At 37.3% G+C, this 23,076-nt stretch overlaps 1 protein-coding gene across 11 annotated transcripts in view; it reads right to left on the bottom strand.

The window, feature by feature from the left end:
* Positions 1–23,076, bottom strand: part of REPS1 (RALBP1 associated Eps domain containing 1) — a 69,096-nt gene that overhangs the window by 42,365 nt on the left and 3,655 nt on the right. For 10 of the 11 annotated variants that reach the window (XM_049801596.1, XM_049801600.1, XM_049801599.1 and 7 more), the window contains exons 2-3: positions 9,808–9,931; positions 5,302–5,498 (exon numbers count right to left, since the gene is read on the bottom strand). In XM_049801596.1, coding sequence (XP_049657553.1) covers positions 5,302–5,498; positions 9,808–9,931 — 321 coding nt within the window. Of the gene's footprint in view, positions 1–64; positions 196–5,301; positions 5,499–9,807; positions 9,932–23,076 lie in introns of those variants that run through there. The other variant, XM_049801601.1, reaches the window with a different exon arrangement.

Consider the following 23,076-nt stretch of genomic DNA (forward strand, 5'->3'; position numbering starts at 1 on the left):
CCTGGAGGGATCTCAACCTCAAAAGGGCATTGCAAGCATACACGAGTCAAATGAGATTATAAACCTTTTCCTGGATCTCACACCTCAGGCCAGAAGAAAGCCTCCTAAGAAGAATTCCAGAGACAATGAAGCCAGACATGGTATCCGAAGGGTAGCTCTAAGGGTGTTGTGATCCAGGTCCTGATACCACACAGCCTGCATAAGAGTCAGGGAACAGATCCATCATGAAGAAAGATTATACTAGAGATGGTAATTGCATTGCAGAACCCATGTTTTTGTAATCAACTAGCATTCATACTGAAAAATAAAATAGTTCAAGGTTCAAGGGGAACTTCTCCACATGCAGCACTAGACTTTAGAGAGGGGGTGTGTGGTTTAGCCAATTACAAACTTGTTAGTCCAACCTCAACAGTTTGAAAGGTTTTAGACTAGGTTTCGAAGAAAATAATAATTAAAACCAGAGACAAATGGAAAAGGGGTCAATCAGCATGGGAAATTTTACTTAAGTTGGCTGTTACTATTTCTGTGATTTTTCTGAACAAAGGAACCACACTACATTTAGTCTGAACCTCAGCATACTTCACTGGGGTGCCATACAAGATATTTCCAACAATGTGGAAAATAACAGAATCTAAGGTACAAAAGAATGGGCTACAGAAGGAGCAAACCTGGACTGTATTAGAATGGGAACTATGGGATTGAAGGGAAGTTTCTAATAATGCTCCTGGAATGACTGATTTGGCAATGACCTAATTTGATAACTAAATAGCATGGTGATGATTTCTGACAACAAATGTAAAGAGGCAGATGGATGGATTCCTTTCAGGACATAGGTAACAGTACACTATCAAGTTTTAAAATATAAAATACAGTTTTTTGCATAGTGGAAATTAATACCGAAGTGCATAATGAGAACCAATCAGCTGAAAACAGAAGACTGGATGAACAGGTCAACTATCAGACCACTACAATACATAAAATGACAGATTTGCTTTATTCACAGCTTCTAAAGTATATGAGATGAGATATATCAAGCAGAAGTAGGGGAGTACCCTACTACAAAAGAGTATTAATATTGGTGAGATCTCAGTTGGAAGAAGAAATACAAATCTAGAAAAATATTTTCAATAAAAACAAATTCAAACTGGATCAAAGGCAGAGAAGGTTTATGAGGATTACTGATAACTACTTCATGAGATGAAACTGAGACTACTGATTGTTTTGTCAAGCAAAACAAAGCTAAGGGGAGCATACAATGGTTTTCTAGTAAATACTTGCAGCGCTCTGCAGCAAATACTAAGGACAAAGCTGTTAAAAGAACAGGTATTACCTGATCTGAGTAAAGTTAAGTGGGAATTCCCACCATATTTCCACAAATATTCCATTATATTCCTATGAAGGCTCTGGAATAGTTTTCCCCAACATGGCCAGTGTGGATAAAGGGTTGTGATTTCAAGACACAACACTGGTTATTTTTTAAAAACTCATTATCTAATACAATTTCTCATGGTAATAGAGGGTTAGACTCAATGACACAAGAGGTCTTTTCTGTGCTCCTAAACAATTTAATACCAGATATATTTTACCTGGAATTACCTGTTCAATCTACAAAACAGAAGCAAACAGAAACGGACTGCTGGCAAAATCTTAAGAGAAAGTCACACAACTTTTCACATAGTTAAAAAAGTTGAAATGATCAAATTTTGACTGCTACAGGTGCCAAATTTGAACTGTCCCCTCCTAAAGCTGCACTGATATGGCAATAAATCAATATAATGTAGAGTGCCAGTATTATGCTTAATGCAGACCTAAGTAGATAAGTACCTTCAGTTTTATCCTTTATTTTCACCTGGATATAGCAAGGTTCAGCCTATGAGCATTTGCCAGATGCATGTTTTTCAGCTGTTAGATCCTCAACATCTACTGAATCTAGCTACCCCTCCTTCCTGAAAAAGGTGGCAAGCCAGGTGGAAGTATCATAAAGCAATACCTGATCAATACCTGGATCACACTTAAAGACACTGGAAAAAGTATTTGCTTTTTGGCTTTAACAACAATACACAAAACATCCAAAGGCAATATATAACAGACTGATACTGAGAACATTTAGTTACTTGTAAGCTACTTTCAAAGATAGAAAATACTTCCTCACCTCAACACTGCTGCTGCTTCTAAGAAGTTGTTTTCAGTACATGTCTTACTCCTTTAAAAAAAAGTAAAGCTAAAAAACCTTCCATCTATAATGACAGCTCCTAATTCTACTAGGTGGATTTCTTTTAAAAAAGCACAAGAACACAATAGAAGCTAGATTCTCAAGATTGGCCTAAATTAATATTTTTTGGTAGCATAGCTGCTACTACCAAGATATCGAGGTATGTATATACACCGTGGTTAACATACCTATGTCAACAAAAGTGCTTGTATATGTCACATTATCAGCAGAAGTGTTCAAATCTGCTTGGCCTCTATTATTCAGGAAGAAGAAATTATGCCAGCAGAAAAAAAGTATTTTCCCCCCAATGTTTTATCTCTACTAGGATGTGCAGTCAACATGCCATCTAGTGAGTAAAGGCATCTTTTATTATTTGGCTTGACTCCTAGAATCAGTTCTGCAGCTTCCATGACAGCTAGGTGTGACTTCAGTCACCTTCTATTAACACTAACAATATTAAAAAGATATAAATTTCTGGCCAATGCTGCATTTACATAACACTTAGCCATTATAAACTAAAAATGCAACCACAAAAATGGCTAGATATAGAAAAAGGGTATTGCTGAACTTAGCTCAAGCTTACTTTAAAAGATGACCTCATTTACAGCTACTCTTTGGAAACACAACCTGATTGCCATTTCCTGATGCCCTGCCTCCAAGTGAAGCTCATTGAGGGGAAGTGCCACAATAATGCGTTGATAAAGAAATAGTTTTAGCTAGGACATTTCAGTAGACAATACTCTAAGTGAAATTCTTTCACATAAATTATTTGTAATTATAAGATATTAACCTATGCATGACAAATCTCACCAATAAGGAAAGCTGCACAGGAATGAACCCAGTTTTTAAAGATGACAATTAAGATATTAATTGTATGAAATCATAAGATATTTCAGCCAGAGTATTTTATGAAATCAATGTATTTTGAAGTGCCAGGCATATTATCAAAGCCAGTCAACAGTTTAAGAAAAAACAAAACAAAACAAAAAAACCCCAACCCCCCCAAAAAACCCAACAGATACTCCATTAGTGAGTTTGGTAACAGCTACATGACAGGCTCCAAGAGTGAAATATCCAAGCTTAACTTTGACACCTAAATTCCTCCAGAAAGAACAATGATCCCTAGGAAAATGACATGCTGTAATTTACTTCTCAGACTTCAGCTCTTCTTATCCTCATCACTAAAAGAGGTGGCACATAATGAGAACTCACAATCTGAACCTCCTTCTACGTTTTATAAATCTGAGTGATATCTCCAGGTAAAGACAACTGGATCAGCAATTTCTACAAAAACATGGATAAAAGCTGTATCTGCCTTTTGGAAAATAACCTAATTAGAGTATTTATGTGGTTAAGTGAGAAACCTGGGCTCAAGCCCCTTTCTCAAATTGTTTTTAACATGGTGTCCATACCAATAAATATTAGACTGCGACAAGAAGGCTGCTTGAATGGATTCACTGTAGAGTCAGAAATGTAGAATCAGCCACAGAAAATGCAATTTTACAATAGGGTGCAAAATCAGGCAGTACTTCCCTGATGTCCTAGACCATGAATACAGCTTAAAACTGCTGGACTCACTGCTGTGTTGTCTGTTGCATTTGCTCCAAGTCTGTTTTCTGGGCCAGATCTCTCAAAGGACTTATGCACAGAGTTTATTCTGATGATCCCACACAGACTTGTGCAAAAGAGAGAATACCAAGCTGCTTCTATCAGCCAAGATGAAGAAATGAAATTTGGACGCTTATACATCTTTGTGAATACGTGGCTTCTTTATCCAGAACTTGAAGACCTCAACCACCAGGGTTTTTTTTGTTAAAGTTACACCAGTACAGATTCCTGTATCAGATTGTAGCTGTTCACTAAATAAACTCAACACCATGATGGAAGCCTACAAAACACTATTTCAACCAAACTAAAACCCCATCATCAGATTAAGGAGATCTGCAATTGTTGATTTTGTCATGAAGCACTTAGGACTCTCTCAAACACACCTACGCAAAACTAGACAACGACAGGCTATCTTCATATCTGCTGCCAGCCCTCCTTTCATTACAGTCCTCATCTTCAGTTTGGGAGAAAGGAAGTGGCAGCCAAACATTGATTATGGATGGCCTCTGCTAATTTGCTTTTTCTTTACATTGGATCAGGCTGGGCTATTCCCAGAGAGATTAATAAATGTTTATGAGCGATTCCTTGATTCCCAGAGAGATTAAGGAATGTCTGCAAGTTCCTCGATTCCTTACAAAACATGTCCAAAAAAGAGCATACCACGGGGAATAAAACAGGTCATTCAACAGTTATGCACCGACATGCATACACCCAGCAAAATTTAGTATTTCTACTCGCTGTTCTTGCTTATAGAAAAATAATCAGAAAAGACTTCCCCATGGAAAGAGAATGTAAAGACTATGAAAAACAAGGAATTATGGAGGCACAGAGTTGTAAGCCTTTACAGTTTTCATTTATTCAGATATCCTGTAGCTGAAGATGAAAGAACCAGTGAGCAAAAAGAAATCGGTTTTCTCATTGTTAGAACACAATAAAAATCTATGTGAAAACTTCTATTATTTCTGGTTCTTCTTGTCTCTACTTAACAATTAAATAGCTGAACAATAAAATGTAAAGCAGAGAAAAGTAAATGTGAGATTTAAAGAAAAAGCTTTCTAAATAAAGTATTTCAGATTTAAAGGTATGGGAGCATGTTGAAGGACTAGAAATCCAGTCTTCCATGGCATTCAGTACCACTGTTCCAATGACCAGGAAGCCAATGTGAACTATCTAATAAACAAGGTATTAATATCATAATGATTACAACTTGGTATTTGCTATCATGTCTTACACATTGAATTTCTTTTCTGTCTCAATTCATTGTCCATTACCATCAATATTTTAAACACAGATTATAAAACTTCATAAAAAAAGTATCCTACATGCAAGTATTTCAGAAGCATGTGGTCTTCATGTAGAATATTTATTTTTTTTTAAAGACACTATATTGAAAGCAACAAAGCTTAGAAGTCCTATCAAACTGACACTTATGCAGCAAAGTAGTTGTTAAGAGTTCCATTTAATCTTTTAAGTTAACTCACCTGTTGATCAGTTGATGTACGTTGCTGAACTGCATCATGGCTCACAGAGCCTTTTTTGACTTGTATCCTGCCAGGTGGAGGAGGAATTACACCTGAATATGAAGCTGGGTTATCAGCATCTGAAGAATACAAGGCTGTGTGTCTTGATTCTTGTTCATTCTTTGACACAACAAATCTGGGAAGAGGGAGGTCCTTTACTGTTAAAAAAAAATAATTGAGCAGGCCATTTACTATACAGAAGTACGATGCTTAAAAATAAAAATGCAGTTCTATTTTGTAGTTAAAATGTCACGTTCCTCAATTACTGAAACACTGAGATTGCTGCTACAGTCAAGCTAACATCTGCCAGCTGGGAAAAAAAAGCAAATACCCTTTCTGCATTATACTTCACAATTCTGCTACCCAAGTTCTGCTTTTGGTATACAAAGAGGACTTCACAGAGCTTCATAACAGTTTTGCACTACAACTCTGCATTAAATGCAGTAGCAATCAGATGATCTGGATTTAGCTCTTTTTAATTTTAATTTTGCCAACATTTAATTACTGAAGTGTCATTTTCAAAATTTATCTACCATTTCTAGCAAATATATAAAGTTAAATTCTTCATACAGAATGGTTCATCGGCAAAACAAATACTGCAATACAGCAGTATATTTAACATCTTTTAGTGAGCTGATGTCAGGTTTATATTTACAACAGATAATATAATCTAGTCATCTTGCAAAAATTGCAACTATTGCTTAAACACAGTTGTGTACATCTTTCTAAAATAGAAGGTAAGTTAGCTGTTTTACTGGGATACAACTGGGAAAATATCACCTCCCTTTGTTACGAACACCTATAAAGCAAAGTTTCTACAAAATGCTAGGAAGTCCTGAGCTTTATGTACCATGGTTCAGAGTAGTCTGATACAAAAATGAGGCTATGCAAGTCTTCAGTTTTTCACTGAAAGATTTCTAACATTTTTTCTGAATCCCAACCACAACTTGCTTACTGGTCCACTGTGAATAAAAATAAATTGCAAATTTGCTGTACAGCTTACTTGGAAATTATTTTTCCAACACAAAACAAATTTACAAGTATGGCTCAAATCTAATTTCTCTTGCTGACTGCTTACTTCGATTCCTTTTGGTACTGAAAATGAGTCAGTGGTAGTACCAACTGTATTAAAATACGAGATGAAATTGCATACAGTTTATTACATAAAAAATTAAACATTAAACTGATTTGTATCTGAAGAGTGTCATTTGAATCCATAGTATTCAACACCTATGTATCCATAGACATCTTTATGTATCCAGTACTAAACAACAACACTCCACTAAGAACATAAATTCTTGATTTAAGCCTCTGTCACTGAGCACAATTCAACATGCCAAACAGCTTTCATCACAGGGAAAGAGCATGCAACACAGCCTCTTTGCTAAATTTGTGGTTACCCATCATGTGGAAACACTGTTAAAGCAATTCCTGATGCCTTCCTTGCTCCTAGATGCCAATTTTCACATTAGCATTGTATCCCATGTTGCACTAGCAAGTTTTCACATAGCTAAACAGTGAACTACAGCCAGCCAAAAAGTGAGAAAGTCACTGCATACAAGTGAAAATTTGTATGCTTGCAAAACGGGATAACACAGACACTAGAACAGCCAACTGATAGAGGGGAAGTCTATGCAATCGGTTGTTCCAACACGAGGCTTTGGCATGAGATATCTAGCACTATTTCACAAAATAGTATAGAGGGCTCAGAAGGAACACAAAATATTCTATTGTCTTCTTTAAAAATAAGACTAGATAAATATAGGTTTGTTTTGCTGTACTAATTTATTACATGGAAAATTGAAATCTGTCATTTTTACCTCCGTCCTGTCTGTCTACACTACAACATTTGTTACCATTCAGAAATCCCTCAATTATAAATGTGATAGCTGTTCTGAATGGAATTGAATCTTGATACTGAATAAATCAGAAAGTTCTCTGTACTTTTTAGGCCCACATCCTTGTTAGCATTTTCTTCACCAAAAACTGTATTCCATACTTAGAAAATAAACATTACTTTGAAAGAGATGCTGCTCATTAATTTCTCAACTTTTTTCTTCCAGGAAGGAAAATTTTCTGGGACAAGCAAAGGAACAGATTTAGAGGTTTGTAGTGTAATAACTAAAGCCAGTATTTTTACTACACTGGACATCTGAGTAATCAAAAAAGCACGTTGTTAACTAAGAATGAATTGGATTGCACTCGTGTTGGACGGACTTAGTACTCAAAATTTGACTGTAGTCTCCACTCAACAACTCACATAAAGCAAGCTTCCTGTCTACTGAAGAGACACACAGTGAACAAAAGAACAAAAGAAACAAGCAGCGGGGGAGAAAAATACCATTATAAAAGAGTGAATAACATTAAGAAAAGTCACTGATTAAAACATGCATAGAATGCAGAACTAAAAAGTAGACATCCGAAAATATAAGCTTTAACTAATTTTAGATGTTTTACTTTGAAGAGAGAAAAAGTATATTGCTTAGTTAGGGATGGCTCTAACAGTTCCTTTTCAAGACCTCTTGGAGATGGACTGTGGGCAGAACACAGCTGGCCAGGCTGCTAAACCCCAGTTTTCAAAGGAAGGTAACCCAAGCTCAGAATCATTTTTTAAGTCTTCAGCCTGCTATATTTTAGCTGTTTAGTTAGCTGCTACAACAACACTTGAATCATCCTAGGAGCAGGAACTTCACAGACAGGACTGGAACCACTGCAACCAAGGCAACAGACAACCAAAGCTAAAAACAGTTAGGGTAAAAATAAATGTTCTGTCAATTGTACTTGTTGTATTTAGTAGGTTTGGAGCCAGTTACAGAAAATTATTCCTAGAAGTCCAGAAACCATTACAAGTATCTCTAGTATTGTCATGAATCAAGGAGATGTACTCCATTATAGAAGTTCCAATGGCTGCTAATTTTACAGCAACATTTGATATTTTGGAATGAATCCTGTACCTTCATTTCAGTTCCTTCCTTCAAATTTCTTCTGACTTTTTTTTTAATTAGAAAAGCTCCTTCCAGTTAAGGTATCTTGCATTAAAATAAAACTAGCATATGAAACCCCTGGAAAAAGCTACATACACAGATTTTAGTCTCTGCCTTCTTCAACGGGCATATGATGAGAAATCCCACAATTGTTACATCAAGTTCCAGTTCTATCAGATATTAAGAGTCAAAGGTCCCTTTTCCAACTTTCTGATTCTAGGGCATTCTTGCTGAAGCTTTAGATTTGGGAACACTCATCAGGAAAACTAGGGAAATGGTTTATGAACATAGGGTGGCTTGTGAGCAGAAAGGACCTTGTATAGTAGCAAAAAGTTAACTGAAACGATGTACTTTTCCAAAAAGCTACAAAACCCCATGAAAACAGTATATACTGTTTGTACGAGGCTAGAATAAACATAACTGTAAAAGTATACAAGATGATTCCTTCCTTTTTTATAGCTTTGTCAAATACTTCAGACCTATCAGATTGTTTTTAATATAGTCTTCTTAACTACTGTGTTTAATCTGTATAATTTAGACACAAAAAACTCCTAGAGCTTTCTTTTAACTACTAGTGCATATATATTATATCATAACATGTATTTTAGACATCAAATCTACTAGGGAAGTCACCTTAATGCAAAGCTGTCTCCAGATATTTTTAAGTTGCAAGTCGTGTACTACACTGCAAAGGACTACAGTGGCTTAAAACTCACTACTTCATCTTCCTAGTCTCTTTTCATCTTACAGAGCAACACTGACATGGATCCACTTATGTCACTCAGAAGGCTACAGTAAAGCTTCATATCAAAACTCTTTCTGCTGTTTGCTGTTCTGAACCATCTTCCCAGAAAGAGTCTTTCTCCTGTTCCTATTTCACTACCCACACCACAGCTGACCTTTGAAAAGTAGGATAAACAGGTGTTTTGGCTGATAACAGACTTGAAAGATCTTTTACAGGTCAGGTTTTTCACTAGAAAAACCTAAAACCACTAATCTTCATATTTGCGCTAAGGGAGAAAACTGCCAAGCCAAATGCAAAGGAATATAACTTTAGAAAAGATGACCTTTCATTTGTTGCAATCAAGGCTTCATAAACTCAGCAATTACAAAAACCGCAAATGTTGCATTCTTCTTTTTGTTTCAATTCACATTAGTCCTATTAGTACTTTATTCAGAGGATACAGCACACAAGTTCTCACATTAGTAATCTATAGAATGAACTTGAACCTACACAAGTCAGCAGTTGTTCATTTACCCTGTGATGAACACAATACTTATTGAATAAGAGTAAGGTATTTCACCTCCTATTTATTGCATAGTAAGAATACACCCCCTCAGTTTCTCCACATTTTTTTTAAGTTAGCAACATGTATAAAGACATACCACACTAATTTACAAGGTCACTCTACAAGAATCTGTGAACCAAGGACAATAATTCCGCTTAACAACTCAATTCCACCCCCTCAGTCCTGCGATTTACCTGTATTTAAGCTTTCCACTCTTAGAGGGAGACCAGATTGGGCCACAGCAACAAGTTTCAAAGCAATGTAAAATTGACTTCTTCCAAAATAGCCAAGTCTTGTTGCACCACAGAGCTCCATAATCTGAAACAAAACACATAGTTACTTGTACAAAGAAACTTAAAATGCAAACTGCTCTACAGAGGCAATTTCATACATTTAAGAGCAGCACGCCTTGCATTAAATGCTTGTAACAACTTCCTATGTACAACTTCTCAGTAACAACTTCATGTGCAATCTCTAAATATTACGTGACATCAGTCAGAGTATGCGATTCCTCACAACCAGCAAAAGCAACAAGTCTAAACCTTAAGTTTTTCCCAATTATCGACCTTTTCTTTCACCCAGGTTTTAGAGGTTCTACAGAGTTGATGTGAGACAGAGTAAGAGAGAGTAATTGGGGTCATGTTCCTGTTTAAAAAAAACAACCAAACACCCCCCCAAATAACAAGAAAGAACATAAGAAACATCCTATGTCATTATTAGCTATTCCATTAACAGCTATATTGTCCATCCTCAGTAACTCCAACAGAAAAGGAATAGCATTCAACATTTTTAGTACTATATTCAGATGTAATCCAGAAACACAAAATGAAGACTTTCAAATAATTCTCAGACAAAATTGAATAGTGTGTTACTGATCAAGTTAGAGGAATGGTCTGCACCCAGATTTCTCCCTGAAGAATTTCAGTAACGAGGTTAGAATTTATAAAAAGGGAAAAAGCTAGACAATAGCAAATAATACCTTCCAGCCTTTTCTGATACAGGCTTGCTATAGCTCAACTTTTAACTTATAAAACAAACCTATAAAGCATTCATTCAGAGCACAAAGAAGTATCCGCACATATGCATGGATTTCAGCATTGAAGGAGAATGCAGAACTTCAGGTTCTTCAAACAATGCCAAACAGATGCCATTTCATTTAAGAAATACAACAAAGAAGTGGTGTTATCTTATTTCCTTTTCTTCCCCTGGTATTCTATATAACAGAAAGGTGGTTTTGTCTTTTGTTATGAATTCTGGTCCCTCCAGACAGCAGCCATGTATACAAACATACTGACTGCACACCCCTTCACACTGAAGACCTGCAAACTTGAGGGTGCATTCCTGCTTGTGCCAGGTCACTGGTAAGATATGAAGCATGACATCCTAAATCAGACTCCCTGAGCTCCATGATCCAGACTTTTTATCTATCTAGCAGTCTCATCTAGACTGTAATGTTCCAAATGAGACACAAGGATGCTCTTGGACACCATAGTGAAAGCCTTGTTGAAGTCAAGGTAGATGACATCACTGCTTTCCCCTCCTCAACCACAGTTCTAGTCTTTCCATCACAGCAAACGATGTGGTTGACAAGTACTCTTGGTAAATCCATGCTTGCTAATCCTAATTACTGTTTTCACCTTCATATGCCCAGAAACGGCTTCCAAGCAGACCTGCTCCACCATTTCTCAGGGACCAAAGGGCAGCTGACCAGCCGGCAGTTCCCCAAATCAACCTTCCTGCCCTTCCTGAAGACGGCTGCAACGTGTCTTTCTCCAGTCATTGAGGCCCACCCCTGATCTCCACAACTATTCAGAGAGAAAGCCAGCTTGCAATGACATTAGCTAGCTCTCTCAGCACCCTCAGAAGCACCCCATCTAATCCCATGAACTTGAGATTTCTCAAGAGATCCATCAATCTTCTTGTAGTACGACTAGTTTCTCTCCTCCTTTAATCCCGTCTCCAGGCACAAAGGCCCGTAAGACCTTGTCTGTGAAGATCAATGCAGAGAAGGCACTGAGAATCTCAACTCCATCTACATTCATGGGCACTAATTTCTCTCCTCACCATTCCCACCAGAGCTCAGTCATAAATTCCCTGTTTGGCAAATCTAGGCTCTTGACACATCTGCTCATTTTTCTAATTACTGGGATGGACTGTTACTGGGCTTAGAGAAAGCCATCCTGAAAGATTTCCCAGTTTTCAGAGGACACAGTTCTGAAGGGCAGAGGAGCCCTGCTTGCAGGCAAGTTCCAAGCCAGCTACATTTTCACACAGCAGCAACTGAACTACATGATCCACAAAGAGTTAGTCTGTGTGCTTCAGCACTGCTGAAACAGGAAACAGACTTCGGTAACTCTGTACAATCAAACGGATGGGTTTATTAACTACAGCTGAGCTAGATACGGCTCACCAAAAAGCTGCTTGGGTATTTCCTTACCATGCACCAGGATTCTAGGACCTCTTGAAAAGAAGCTGTTGTAAAACCTGTCACAGGAAGGTGTGGGAAGTTGACAAACACTTAGTCCCAAAGAAGACCCAAGAGGATCAGCAAGACCCAAGAGGATCAGCAGGTCTTGTGCATGCAGCTCAGATCCTGCTGGACAGAAGCTAGCTGCATTAAATCACTTGACTATGTCTGCATTATACTTCTCACATTGTCCTACAGCACCTGTGTCATTTGTATTTTCCCATTATCGTATTTCTGCAGCATGATGTATGGACAGAAGTCAGGGGATAACAGGGCATTTTCTAAAGTTCAGTAACTAAAAGGAAATAATTCAGTTCAGTTGACTACAATAAATTAGTTTCAATAGGTTGGTTGGACTACAGAAAGTGCCACGAGGAAAGAAGCGACAGTGTAAATTGACAGGTGACAACTCAAACAATAAAAACTTTGAGGCATCAACATCTAAAATAAATTGCCTGTAGCCAGCCTAAAATAATTACACTAAGTTTAAATAACTGGCAGAACTAAAGCAGTGGAGATTCAAGAGACAGGTAGCAATCAAAACCAGTGCAACAGCAAGAACAATTCCTTTTTTAAAGCACTGTATCCTGGAAGACTGATGAACATCCATGTACTTGACTACACCCAACACAGAAAAAGCTTGTGGATCCAATGGCCTAGCACTGACAGATGAATAACTGAGCAGACTCTGGAAAAGCTTCTTATGAAAGGAAGCAATGATGCAGGTATTTGGAAGCTATGGAATCATTAGGCAGTAATGGCTTTGGGCAATTTCAAAGCCAGTGCTGGACTAGAAATTATCTTGTTTGGAGCTAGTCAGTACTGCCAGATTGAAAAAAGTTTCAGTTAAAAACTGAATTAATAATTAAGCTACCACGGCAGGTAAGTATAAGAAAGGAAAGACAAGCATGGATTCAAAGTAAATAGATATAAATGTAGAAAATACTTACATCTAGTGTATCACAAAAAGGAAAAAGGATACAAAAAAAACCAACCACAAAACAACCAACAGAAAAGAATGCCCTTATGCTGCTGAACAAGTAGCTGTCAAATCCACCCATAGATAGCTAAAAGAGTCCTCTTATTTCAAACACAGAATATAACCCAATCAGAAACATGACTGAAGGTGGAGTAAAATAATTAAATGCAAACTTCTAGTGGAAATTCCTCTGTGGACTGACAGCATGCTTGAACACACTCAAAACAGCCTAGCTATAATCTCCTTGAAAGAGGATTTAAATATTCAACAGGTAATAAGCTATACTGACGGGGGGGGGGGGGGGGGGGGGGAGGATAATAACAAAATAATCAAGGGATAGCTTCCAAGATTTATGGTTAGGGCTTTCATCATCTTAGGAAAAGAAAGGATAAGGAATTCCTTAAACTCTTCAAGGAATGCAGAGCCATCTTCAAGACAAAATGCTCCATGACTGTTTTCATCTCCTTAAATATGAAGATCCTGAGGTCACACTACTGCAATTAACCAGATTAAGGCCAACAACTTTTTGAAGCTCCAGAACTGCTGGAACCTGTTGATACAAAAAACCACCTCAGCGCGGTAGCTGTAAATTATGAAATTGCACACTCAGTCATCATACTGCAAAGAAGTAACAGCAGCATCAACAATATCAGGAATTGGCGCAGATTGGACATGCACAGGAAGCAGTATGTTGACAAAGGGCACCGTTTCAAGCACATACCTTCTAGAACCCTTACAGGTCTCAAATAAGAGGTCCTTGAACTTGGAAACATTTGTGAACAAAACAAACTAAGACTTGAGAACCTTTAAAAATTCCAGGTGAAGTGGAACAAATCACATCTGTTTCAAATGAAACACACTTTCCAGAACTCAGAAAACCTCTCTGAGAGAGTCTTCCAGAATATCACAGTCCACCTGCCCCCAGGTTCTTCTACAAGGCAAATCAAGCCCATTATCTGTAAACATTATTCATGCAAAAGTACAACAGTGTTTAAACAGGGATGACTTCAATGGTAAAACAATAAATGAAGCAACATGCGTGTCACCTACATAGTAAAGATAAAAATATTTTCATCTACTTGGAGAGACTTACTGAAGTACCTACTGTTCCATACCAGAGGGTGGTAAGAGGCAAGACTTCAAGGCACCTTTCAAAGGCTGGAAGCTACAACACACATGGTATATGCTGATAGGAGGGAGGAATGAACAAGCTCAAAGGAGGACCTTTTGTATCACCTCATCCAAACTAGGACATAAACACAGACCTACCCACAAAAAAAACGCCAAAAACCAAACACATATTGATACAAAGCAAGAAAGAAGAACTGGGATTCAGAATATACATTTTGGTCCTGATTTTATTAACACATTCTTAATTTGAGGTATTCTAGTAGTCCTACTGTGACTTGGCAGGAATTTTTACGTTTGCATTGTTGGTGTAAGACTTTTTTTTTTATTAATAAACACAAAGAAACCCTATGTAGAATCACAGTATAATTGAGCTAGGAAAGGTCCTCTGGAGATCAGCCACTCCACTGACACTGCTCAAAGCAGGTTCAGCTACAGCAGGTTACTTAGGACCATGTCCAGTTGGATTTTGAGTATATCCAAGGAAGGAGACTACAACCTCTCTGAGCAACCTCTTTCAGTGTTTGATCACCCTTACAGTACAAAAGCCTTCTCTTATGTTTAAATGAAACAATCCCCATGAACAATATAAACCATGCACCAGAGGTGCAAAACTAGTTTTCACATTCATTTTACAATATATGATACAAGCTTGAGTTAAACCAGAACATATGAATATAGTTGTGCTTTAGTATTTAGTACACGAATTTTGAGTTTTACTGTGCATATTGACAATAACCTTTTAATGAAAAGCAAGCAATGCATTAAAAAAACCACTAATGTTTTACCTCAGATTTTAAAAAAGCTAAAATTTTAAAAAGAATAACCTGTATTCAGTTTTAGGTTATTTAATGAAAATGTAACTGAATACAGACTGATTTTGTTTCACAGTTTAAAATGAAAAACGTTATCATGTCAAAAATGTTATTTCTCTATCTCATATGCAGCAATTCATTGATAAGAGTTCTAAAGCCCTTTGCAAACTTAAGCATTAAACAGATACAACAGGATGTTTTCCAAATTAAAAGTTTATTGCAATACAGCCTCAAATTGTGTACTAGAATATGCTGTCCTACAAAGGTACTCTTCTGAAGTCATGTAATCCACTCACCTCAGCTACAACAAAAATTAACCATATCTCTACAATGCAGTGTAACCTGAGGATGCATAAGGGAAGCTGAGAAAAAATATTTCCTAATCATTGCTATTGTAGCAGAAGAAAAACTTGACCGTCACTACATACCAAAAACCTATGAAAAACTCCTTCGTGCTTTTTTCCCAGGTTGAATAACTTTCTTTCCTCACAATTCATTAGACTGTAATCTTGTTATTCTGCAACCACTGTTCAATGCATCAATTCCTGTCACTTCATTTATCTCAATCTGTCTCACTAATTGCAGACCACAGCCCGACACAGTTTTCTAACTACAGTCTTTCACCCATCATCAATTGGACAAAGCAATACTGATTAGTTATTCATCTAGAATTTTTAACTTTTCTTCAGAAAAATCTCACTTGACATGTAGCTTCTCAGATGCAACAGTTGTTGACAGCACTGCGTAGCAGGAACAAGACAGGAGAACTGACAAAGATACTTCTTTTGATGAGTTATTTTTAACCAAGTAAAGTCACTGACCCAGTTCTCTGCTAGGCTCCACAACCTTGGCACATGGTGGCACATAAGAAAAAAAAAATTGGAGACAGGACAAAAGAACACCACTAAAAGAAACAGTCCAAGTATTGCTCTGAATTCTGTTTCAGCATTAATAGCAGTACATGATAAATATTTAAACAGTCTTACACCTATCTGAAGATCATTTGCAAAACGCATTTATGAAGGATATCAAGAACTGCTATATTTAATTCAATAAGCGTGAAGTAGGAAATGTGTATGTGCTGAACAGCAAGTATAACCTTACCTCTAATACATACATTTATCTTACTAGGTAGTTAAGAAGCATAGTAGTAAATAAGAGTTAATTAGTTGATACTAAGAATTCCCAGGCACAGGGTATATTTGGGACATTGTTGTACTTTGTTGCATAAAAACTAGTAAGGTCTTCCTTTTAAGTCTTACTGACTGTTCCATGAAGATGGATCTCAGTCAATGCCACAAATCTGGCTTGAGAACACAGGCCTTTAAAGAAATAAAACCAATAGTATTGGAGGACTTCCAAGATGACACACGCTCTCTGGCAATGAACTACTTAGTCTCCTACTGTCTGAGCCTCTCCTAATACTTCCCCGCCCTTGATTTTCACACCACATGTATCCACAGTGGAAGCAGACTGCTAGAACACCAACAGGAAGAAAAAGCTACTCATCAGCTCTGACAATTAATTCTCTATAGATACTTAGAACAAAACTTTCCCATTCCACAGATCATTTCAGGTCCAAACATACGTTTCAATCAAATGAAATTTCAGAATTAATCACATCAGAAATAAAGAATTAGCTGTTCAAAAAAATGACCCAGTATTTTAAGCCTCAGAGGAATCATTCTACCCCTGTACTTGGGGATGTTTTACAAGTGTCCATTCCCTGAGTTGCAGGGATTGGCAGATTTGGAGTCATGCTTTCACAGTTAATAGAAAAGCAACAAACAAAAAGCACTGAAAATTTCAAACTCCTATTTATGACAGATGCACATAATAAATATGTATCTTAACAAGCGAATATGTTGAACACCACACACACACAAAAAACCCCCACACGTAGAACTTTCACCTACTGTAGTACTTTTTGAACCAGTTGTATTTTAGGTCATTCCTGACTTCAACCTATTCCAAAAGCAGTCTGCAGCATCTCCTGTTGTTCCTGCTAGCATGTATGTTTATGGTGGATTAGCCTCACTTATCAAAGACACTTCCTAATGCAGTAGCTTTGATTTTTCCATTTTCAATCAAAGTCTGTGGTCTTGCTAACAGCTCCTGCAAAAGCTGTTACAAGCCGTACACATGAATCTTACCTGCAGAGACTCTTATGCAGAGCTCCACAGCTCTCTAGAGCTCAGTGGTTCCCTTCTTGATTTGGTAGTACATAGTAACCACCATGAGTCAATCCACAAAGATGAGGCAGCTGCACAGCAACTACAAAAAGTTCAAGATACTGATTTAAAGCAGCCACTTCTCCAAAGATCTAGAGCCACAGACCGCCCTACTTAACTATAACTCATAAACAAGTCATTGCCAAATACTCTCAAAAAGAGGACAGCATAAGAAGCACATTCCTTTCTGACACGTTCAATAGCACCAACAAAGGAAAATCCAAACAGCCAGATGAAGACTCACTTAGAAAGCAACTACTATCCTCTCAACTAAAAAGTCATAGCTGGAAGACCTCAAGGCAGAGTTGCTCTTTGCTTGCATTAAGAGTCTCTCTACTGCTGTTCTGGCAGAGAAGGTGCTCATGAGAAAGGTACCTTACAAGCAGTAATGGTAATAAAGCAGCAAGAAGAACTGGAAATAAAAAAAAAAAATCTGAAGCAGCAAAAGACAGCCTGGGGACCTACAAGAACCATTTCTAATTCTTGATGCACAAAGAGAGGTTCTTTTAAAAGAAAGAGATATTCCACATACCTGTCTCTTCTTCCTATGCAATTTCACATTACTACTTAACCTAAATAGCTCCTCCCTCCTCTGCTCTCAGCTGCACAGTTCCCCATTCCTGAGCACTGTTTGTTGCTCATCTATCTGATCACACAGTATGATTACTCCACTCAGTAAGCCAGCAAAAAGTTACTGTGCTACTCTTATCTGTCTACTGTACAACCAACAAACACCTCAGCAGCTACAAGGCATGTGGGAATATGTCGCTGATATCAATAGTTTGTTCATTTGACTCTAAAGTTCTTGTAAGGCTGCAGCCTCAAGAAAGTTGCATGCTTTGCATTTAAGAGAGGCAGAAAAGGTAGAGATGGAGCAACTGAACAGAATGTTGCATTAAGAGCACTTGCAACTCCAACTTCTTTGCCTTGCCCAAAGAAACCCTCCTTAGAAGGGAAAGACATATTCACATACCAGGCTGCCAAGAACTGCCCTAAAAACAAGGGTGTCTCCTTTTTCCTAATAGTGCCATGAAGAGTTCAAGCAATAGGAGATGAAAAAACACACTTTAGCAGGAACTCTCAATGCCTGAGTCAGTCTGCGACAATTTGAGACTCCAGGATGATTCTATAACTTTCAAGTGATTTTCTCTTCTGGAACAACCAGTAGCAGCCAAAGTATACACATAAGCACCAAGACAGCATCTAGCTTCAGCAGGCATTGGAGAGGTATCTTACAGCAAGGATATATTTAGTATTTCAAATTATTACTCCAATAACAAATAGTGGGAGGGAGGTCACATGGACATTCTAATTGTGGATGCTCCTGCCATGCAGCACTAAGTTGAGTATTTTTCCTGCAAAATTTCTACTTAAGTGCTAAATGCTGAAGAGAGCAGCATTTATATAGACATTTTGATTCCTTTCAGACCTCCTTTTTAATGGAAGCATTCCAGTGATTGATGTTCCTTGTTAATACTCATTTTCTTTTTTGATTTCAATATTTTCTCCACACATCACCTTTCATCACTACAGCAGAACAAACCTAAGACCGAAAAGCCTCAAAGAATGAACACAAGCTTCTGCCTTTTTGCTAATGTAAAATGAAGATTAAGGCATTCTCTGATCTGAGATTTAGTGGTTGTGCTGTGGCCTGGCCAAATAGGACTGCTCAGATCTGGTCTTGTTATTCCGGAGCACTTCTGTACAAGTTTACCTGAAGCTACTGTGCCCATTACTTTATGCTGCTTTCCCATCTCCATCTGTTTTAACAAGTCTTAACAATGTGTCTATCAAAGTTTAAACACACCTCAGTTTAAAGTTCTAAAAACTGCAGCTTCACGGAGCTACTTTTGAGACTCAGAATAGAGCTGCTAACACTAGGTCTTAAATGATTTAAGACATTTTAATTCAGAAAAAACAAAGTAGTACGCACTATTGCGGTAAGAACAGACTTTTCTACAAAATTCACAACTAATAGTCTGAAGCTAGAGTAAGTCAGCACCTAATGCTAAATTTTACACAGCTCAGTCCTGGTCACCCTTTTCTGGGATTACTGAAGTTGAAAAATATATTTGAAACTGAGCCTACTCATCGCTGTTACCATATTTCAAGAGCATTTTAGATGTCAGAAGTCAATCATTTCAGAAATTCAGGTCAGACTGTCATCTTTTCCAAGTCCTTTAACCTATCAAAATACAGTTCCTATACACAGACAGGCACGCCTAAGTCATAATGTATTTTTTTGCATAAGAAGTGCAGGGGATAATTTAACTCTTTAGATACCAAACCCAACTGGAAAAACAAGCAAGTCACAAACATCACCAACTCAGTAAGTTAGTTCAGAAAGAATGACACCACTGGCTTAATAATAGCCCTATGGTCTAAAGAAATGCTAAAGGAAAAAGAATAAGTGGGAAATACATTCTTACACTAATCATTACTGGAACTCCAGTGAGAAAAATTTGATAGTCAACATATTGCTCCTGCACTCACTTCTGACTTCAAACTCATTTAAGCACAGAGCAGAACTCCAATTTTAAGTCTAGGAATTCTATGAGAAGGGCTGATCTAAATGGCAAATATTTATGACCCAAAAGGCGTGAAAGTTGTCTGTAAGGACTAATATTTTGAAAGCTAGCAAATATAATTGAAAAGTCATAGAGACTGCCAGCAAAGTCCTATCATTTCACAGTATCTGCAGTAATATTTATCGAAGATCAGACTCAGATGAAGACACGCTTGCCATTTTTCACAGACAGTGGGTGAAGTGCTCAAAACTTCTAATACAAAAGAATCACCTTTACAGGAAAGAGATCAAGTTTACAATCCATAATTTTGTACAGCTAACTTGATTCTAAGACAGCTGTGTTTGCCAAAGGCCCTGATATTTCTGAATAGATTTTAGAATTCTATCCAGCCATGCCAGAATGGTTATTAATCATCCCTGCTGTCATCTGACAGCATATTTAAAAAGAAAAAAAAATATACTGTTTTCAAACAAAGCTAAGCTGTGATACTTGAAATTAGCTGAGTGCTGTGCTGGCATTCAGAATTATGAAGGAATTATTTACTACATAAGTGACTATACAGTATGAATGCCAGTCAATTTCAAAGGCTCAAAAACAATTACACTGAGAAATCAGCTGAAAACAAATGTAAGTCTAATAGACTTAATCTACACTCCTAAAGTTTTGCTATTAACTTCCTTTCACTTCAAAACCAATGATTATTCTCTGACTAAATTCTGCCGAGACATGAGACTACTCAAACTAAAAAACTGTAAACAATTTGCAGCTCACTATAGCCTCTGTGAAGGTAACATCATTAAAGTAAACATTTTTACCAGAATACTCCAGAAAACTCAAAGCACAATTCACAGGTTAGAGCAGACTAAGAACCATTTCTGGCACTAACAGAAAGTAGACTGCTTATACATCTCATCATTACAGAGGAACAAAACTAACCTACTGCTCAGCTCAGAGGAAAGAAAAATACTCTATTACATTAACATCTGAGGGGAAAAAACCGTCCATAATTCACAAACTGGATACTCTAAGCTGCGGATCCAGGCACTGTTTGTATTTACAACAAAATTCTAACAACTCCTTCCCTAAATGAGAACTGAGATACAGCATAATGTAGGTACAAACATCCTTTAAATATTATATATAAATTTTATATATAAATTGCGTATGATTATAATCATAAAAGACTACAGACTCATCAACTTTATGGTGCTCAGACTAACAAAATATTAGAAAATAAAAATGCTGCAGTTATACACTTCTGCACTGGAAAAAATGCCTTAATAATGACCGGTTGTGAATATTGCCTCAGAAGAAATCTCAACTAATTTTATTTTAAAATGTCACATAGAAAAGCTGTAAGCTTTAAAATAAAAAAATATTAACCCAAAATGTAGGGGTTGGATTCAATTAAGTGATTTCTTTTTAAAATTTGGGCTTGTTTGCAGATTCGGTAAAGGTCAGTATTAGGAAAGCAAAGCTTTTTACACAGCATACTTTTTTTTTTTTTAAAAAAAGATCTGAAAGTTCTGTGTATTTTTAAGTCTACTCCAAAACCAAATTGCTGAAAGGAAGGCATGGGATTTGCTGCATATAAGGAATTCTAACTTCTTACCCCACCAGCTCTGAAGAGATAATAAATCCAGCAAATTAACCAGAACAAGGTTGAGTCTTCTGCATGTCTCGACCACACAGGTAACCCTAAGCATGCCCTGGCTCAGCTTCCATTTGCAGTTAGCATTTAGTAAACTCTACTGATTTGATAAACAGGTAGTCTTCGTGCAGGAAAATTCACTGAAACACCAACTGCAACAATAAAATCACTGTGAACAAGTTTTTATTCTTCTTAGATCACTTTCTCTCTACATCCATTCTCCAACAAAGTGACCAACATTTTAAACTAAGAATCTGCGATTTTGTTTTCCCATGTTTTGCCTATGGCTTATAATTCCAGTTATAATGGCACCACATGCTAGCAGATGAGCTCTCGCATCTAAGGAGGCCACCATTCCGTGTTCTCTGTTCCCTGTGTTTGCCAAAAGCTATCACCCCAAGAACAACAGAAGGCAGCATATGCCTGCACCTTACCTATTTTTCTGCACAGTGCCGAAATTGTAGCTGATGAATGAGGCTTTACGCTAAGACTCTGGACTTTGCAATGAAGCAGCTGCATCACAGGTATGCACTTTCTTACAACTTCTGATGTGAAGGCAGCAAACTCTGACAGAGAGTTGAGGTAGACAACCAGAGACAGTAATTTTTTCCATCAATGACAAGAACAATCAAAACTAATCTGTCTGTAAAGACTCCTTAGAAATGAAAAAAACAAAAAGCTTGAAATTGGCTAACAAGAGCCAAAAATACGCTTTACACTAGGTTTTTAACAGGCTAATGCAATCATATTGTAATTGAAGAAACTGGGTGTAATTGTATGATTCATCTGTCATTTCAAAGACTTTCTAACACCAAATTAGCAGTCAGGTAACATTGCCATACAACGCCAACACTGAAGATGACAATTTACTCGTTTTAGAGAAAGTACATGTAAATACTGGCATATTTGTTGTTTCATAGTAATGTTGTATTTTAAAGCAAGATCCCTTGACTCATTAATTTCAGATGACTATCATATGCACAGTTGATTTCCTTCTTGTCTTGTGAAGTTTCTACAATTCATAATCAAAGAGAAGAGCGTAAGTTCATAAAACATTGTGATTAAATCCCCTAAATAAGAACTCTACAAATTGAACAAATGGGACAGCTATTATATGAATTCCCATGCACAAGTAATGAACTTCACAATACATTTTTTGCATGACTGCAGCTTTTACAAGCAACTCCAACACCAGAGGCACCAAGAACTGACTTTAATAGCATACCTACATTAGCATTTTAGGTCAGATGCGAAATGTAGTTTTGAAGCCAACTTCCTGGTCACCCTCACTGCTCTGGTTCATACTGTGCAGCTGCTCCAGAACAGACAACTAGATTTCTTTTGGATGAAGCTAACCTAGGAGATACACTCTAGGAGTTGACCTAATGAATCCCAGCTAACACTCAGTCTACGGGACCAGGCCAGCACTTTATCAAAGGAAAGCTTCTGAAATACGTATACAGGGTGGATGGCAGCTCCTCAGCAGCACTTGTGTTGTGTCATACTACTTGCTAATACAATCACCGATACAAATGCAACTGAGCCACGAGCTCAGGCAGCTGAGTCAAGTGAAAAATAACTTGACAAAAAACCCCTAACTTTTGGCTGAATAAGCTCCCTGAACCAGCTCACTGTCTGTTCAAATGAATGTCAGTGCCAGCATC

The sequence above is a fragment of the Accipiter gentilis genome, chromosome 5 (genome assembly GCF_929443795.1).
Source record: "Accipiter gentilis chromosome 5, bAccGen1.1, whole genome shotgun sequence".
NCBI classification, from domain to species: Eukaryota; Metazoa; Chordata; class Aves; order Accipitriformes; family Accipitridae; genus Astur; species Astur gentilis.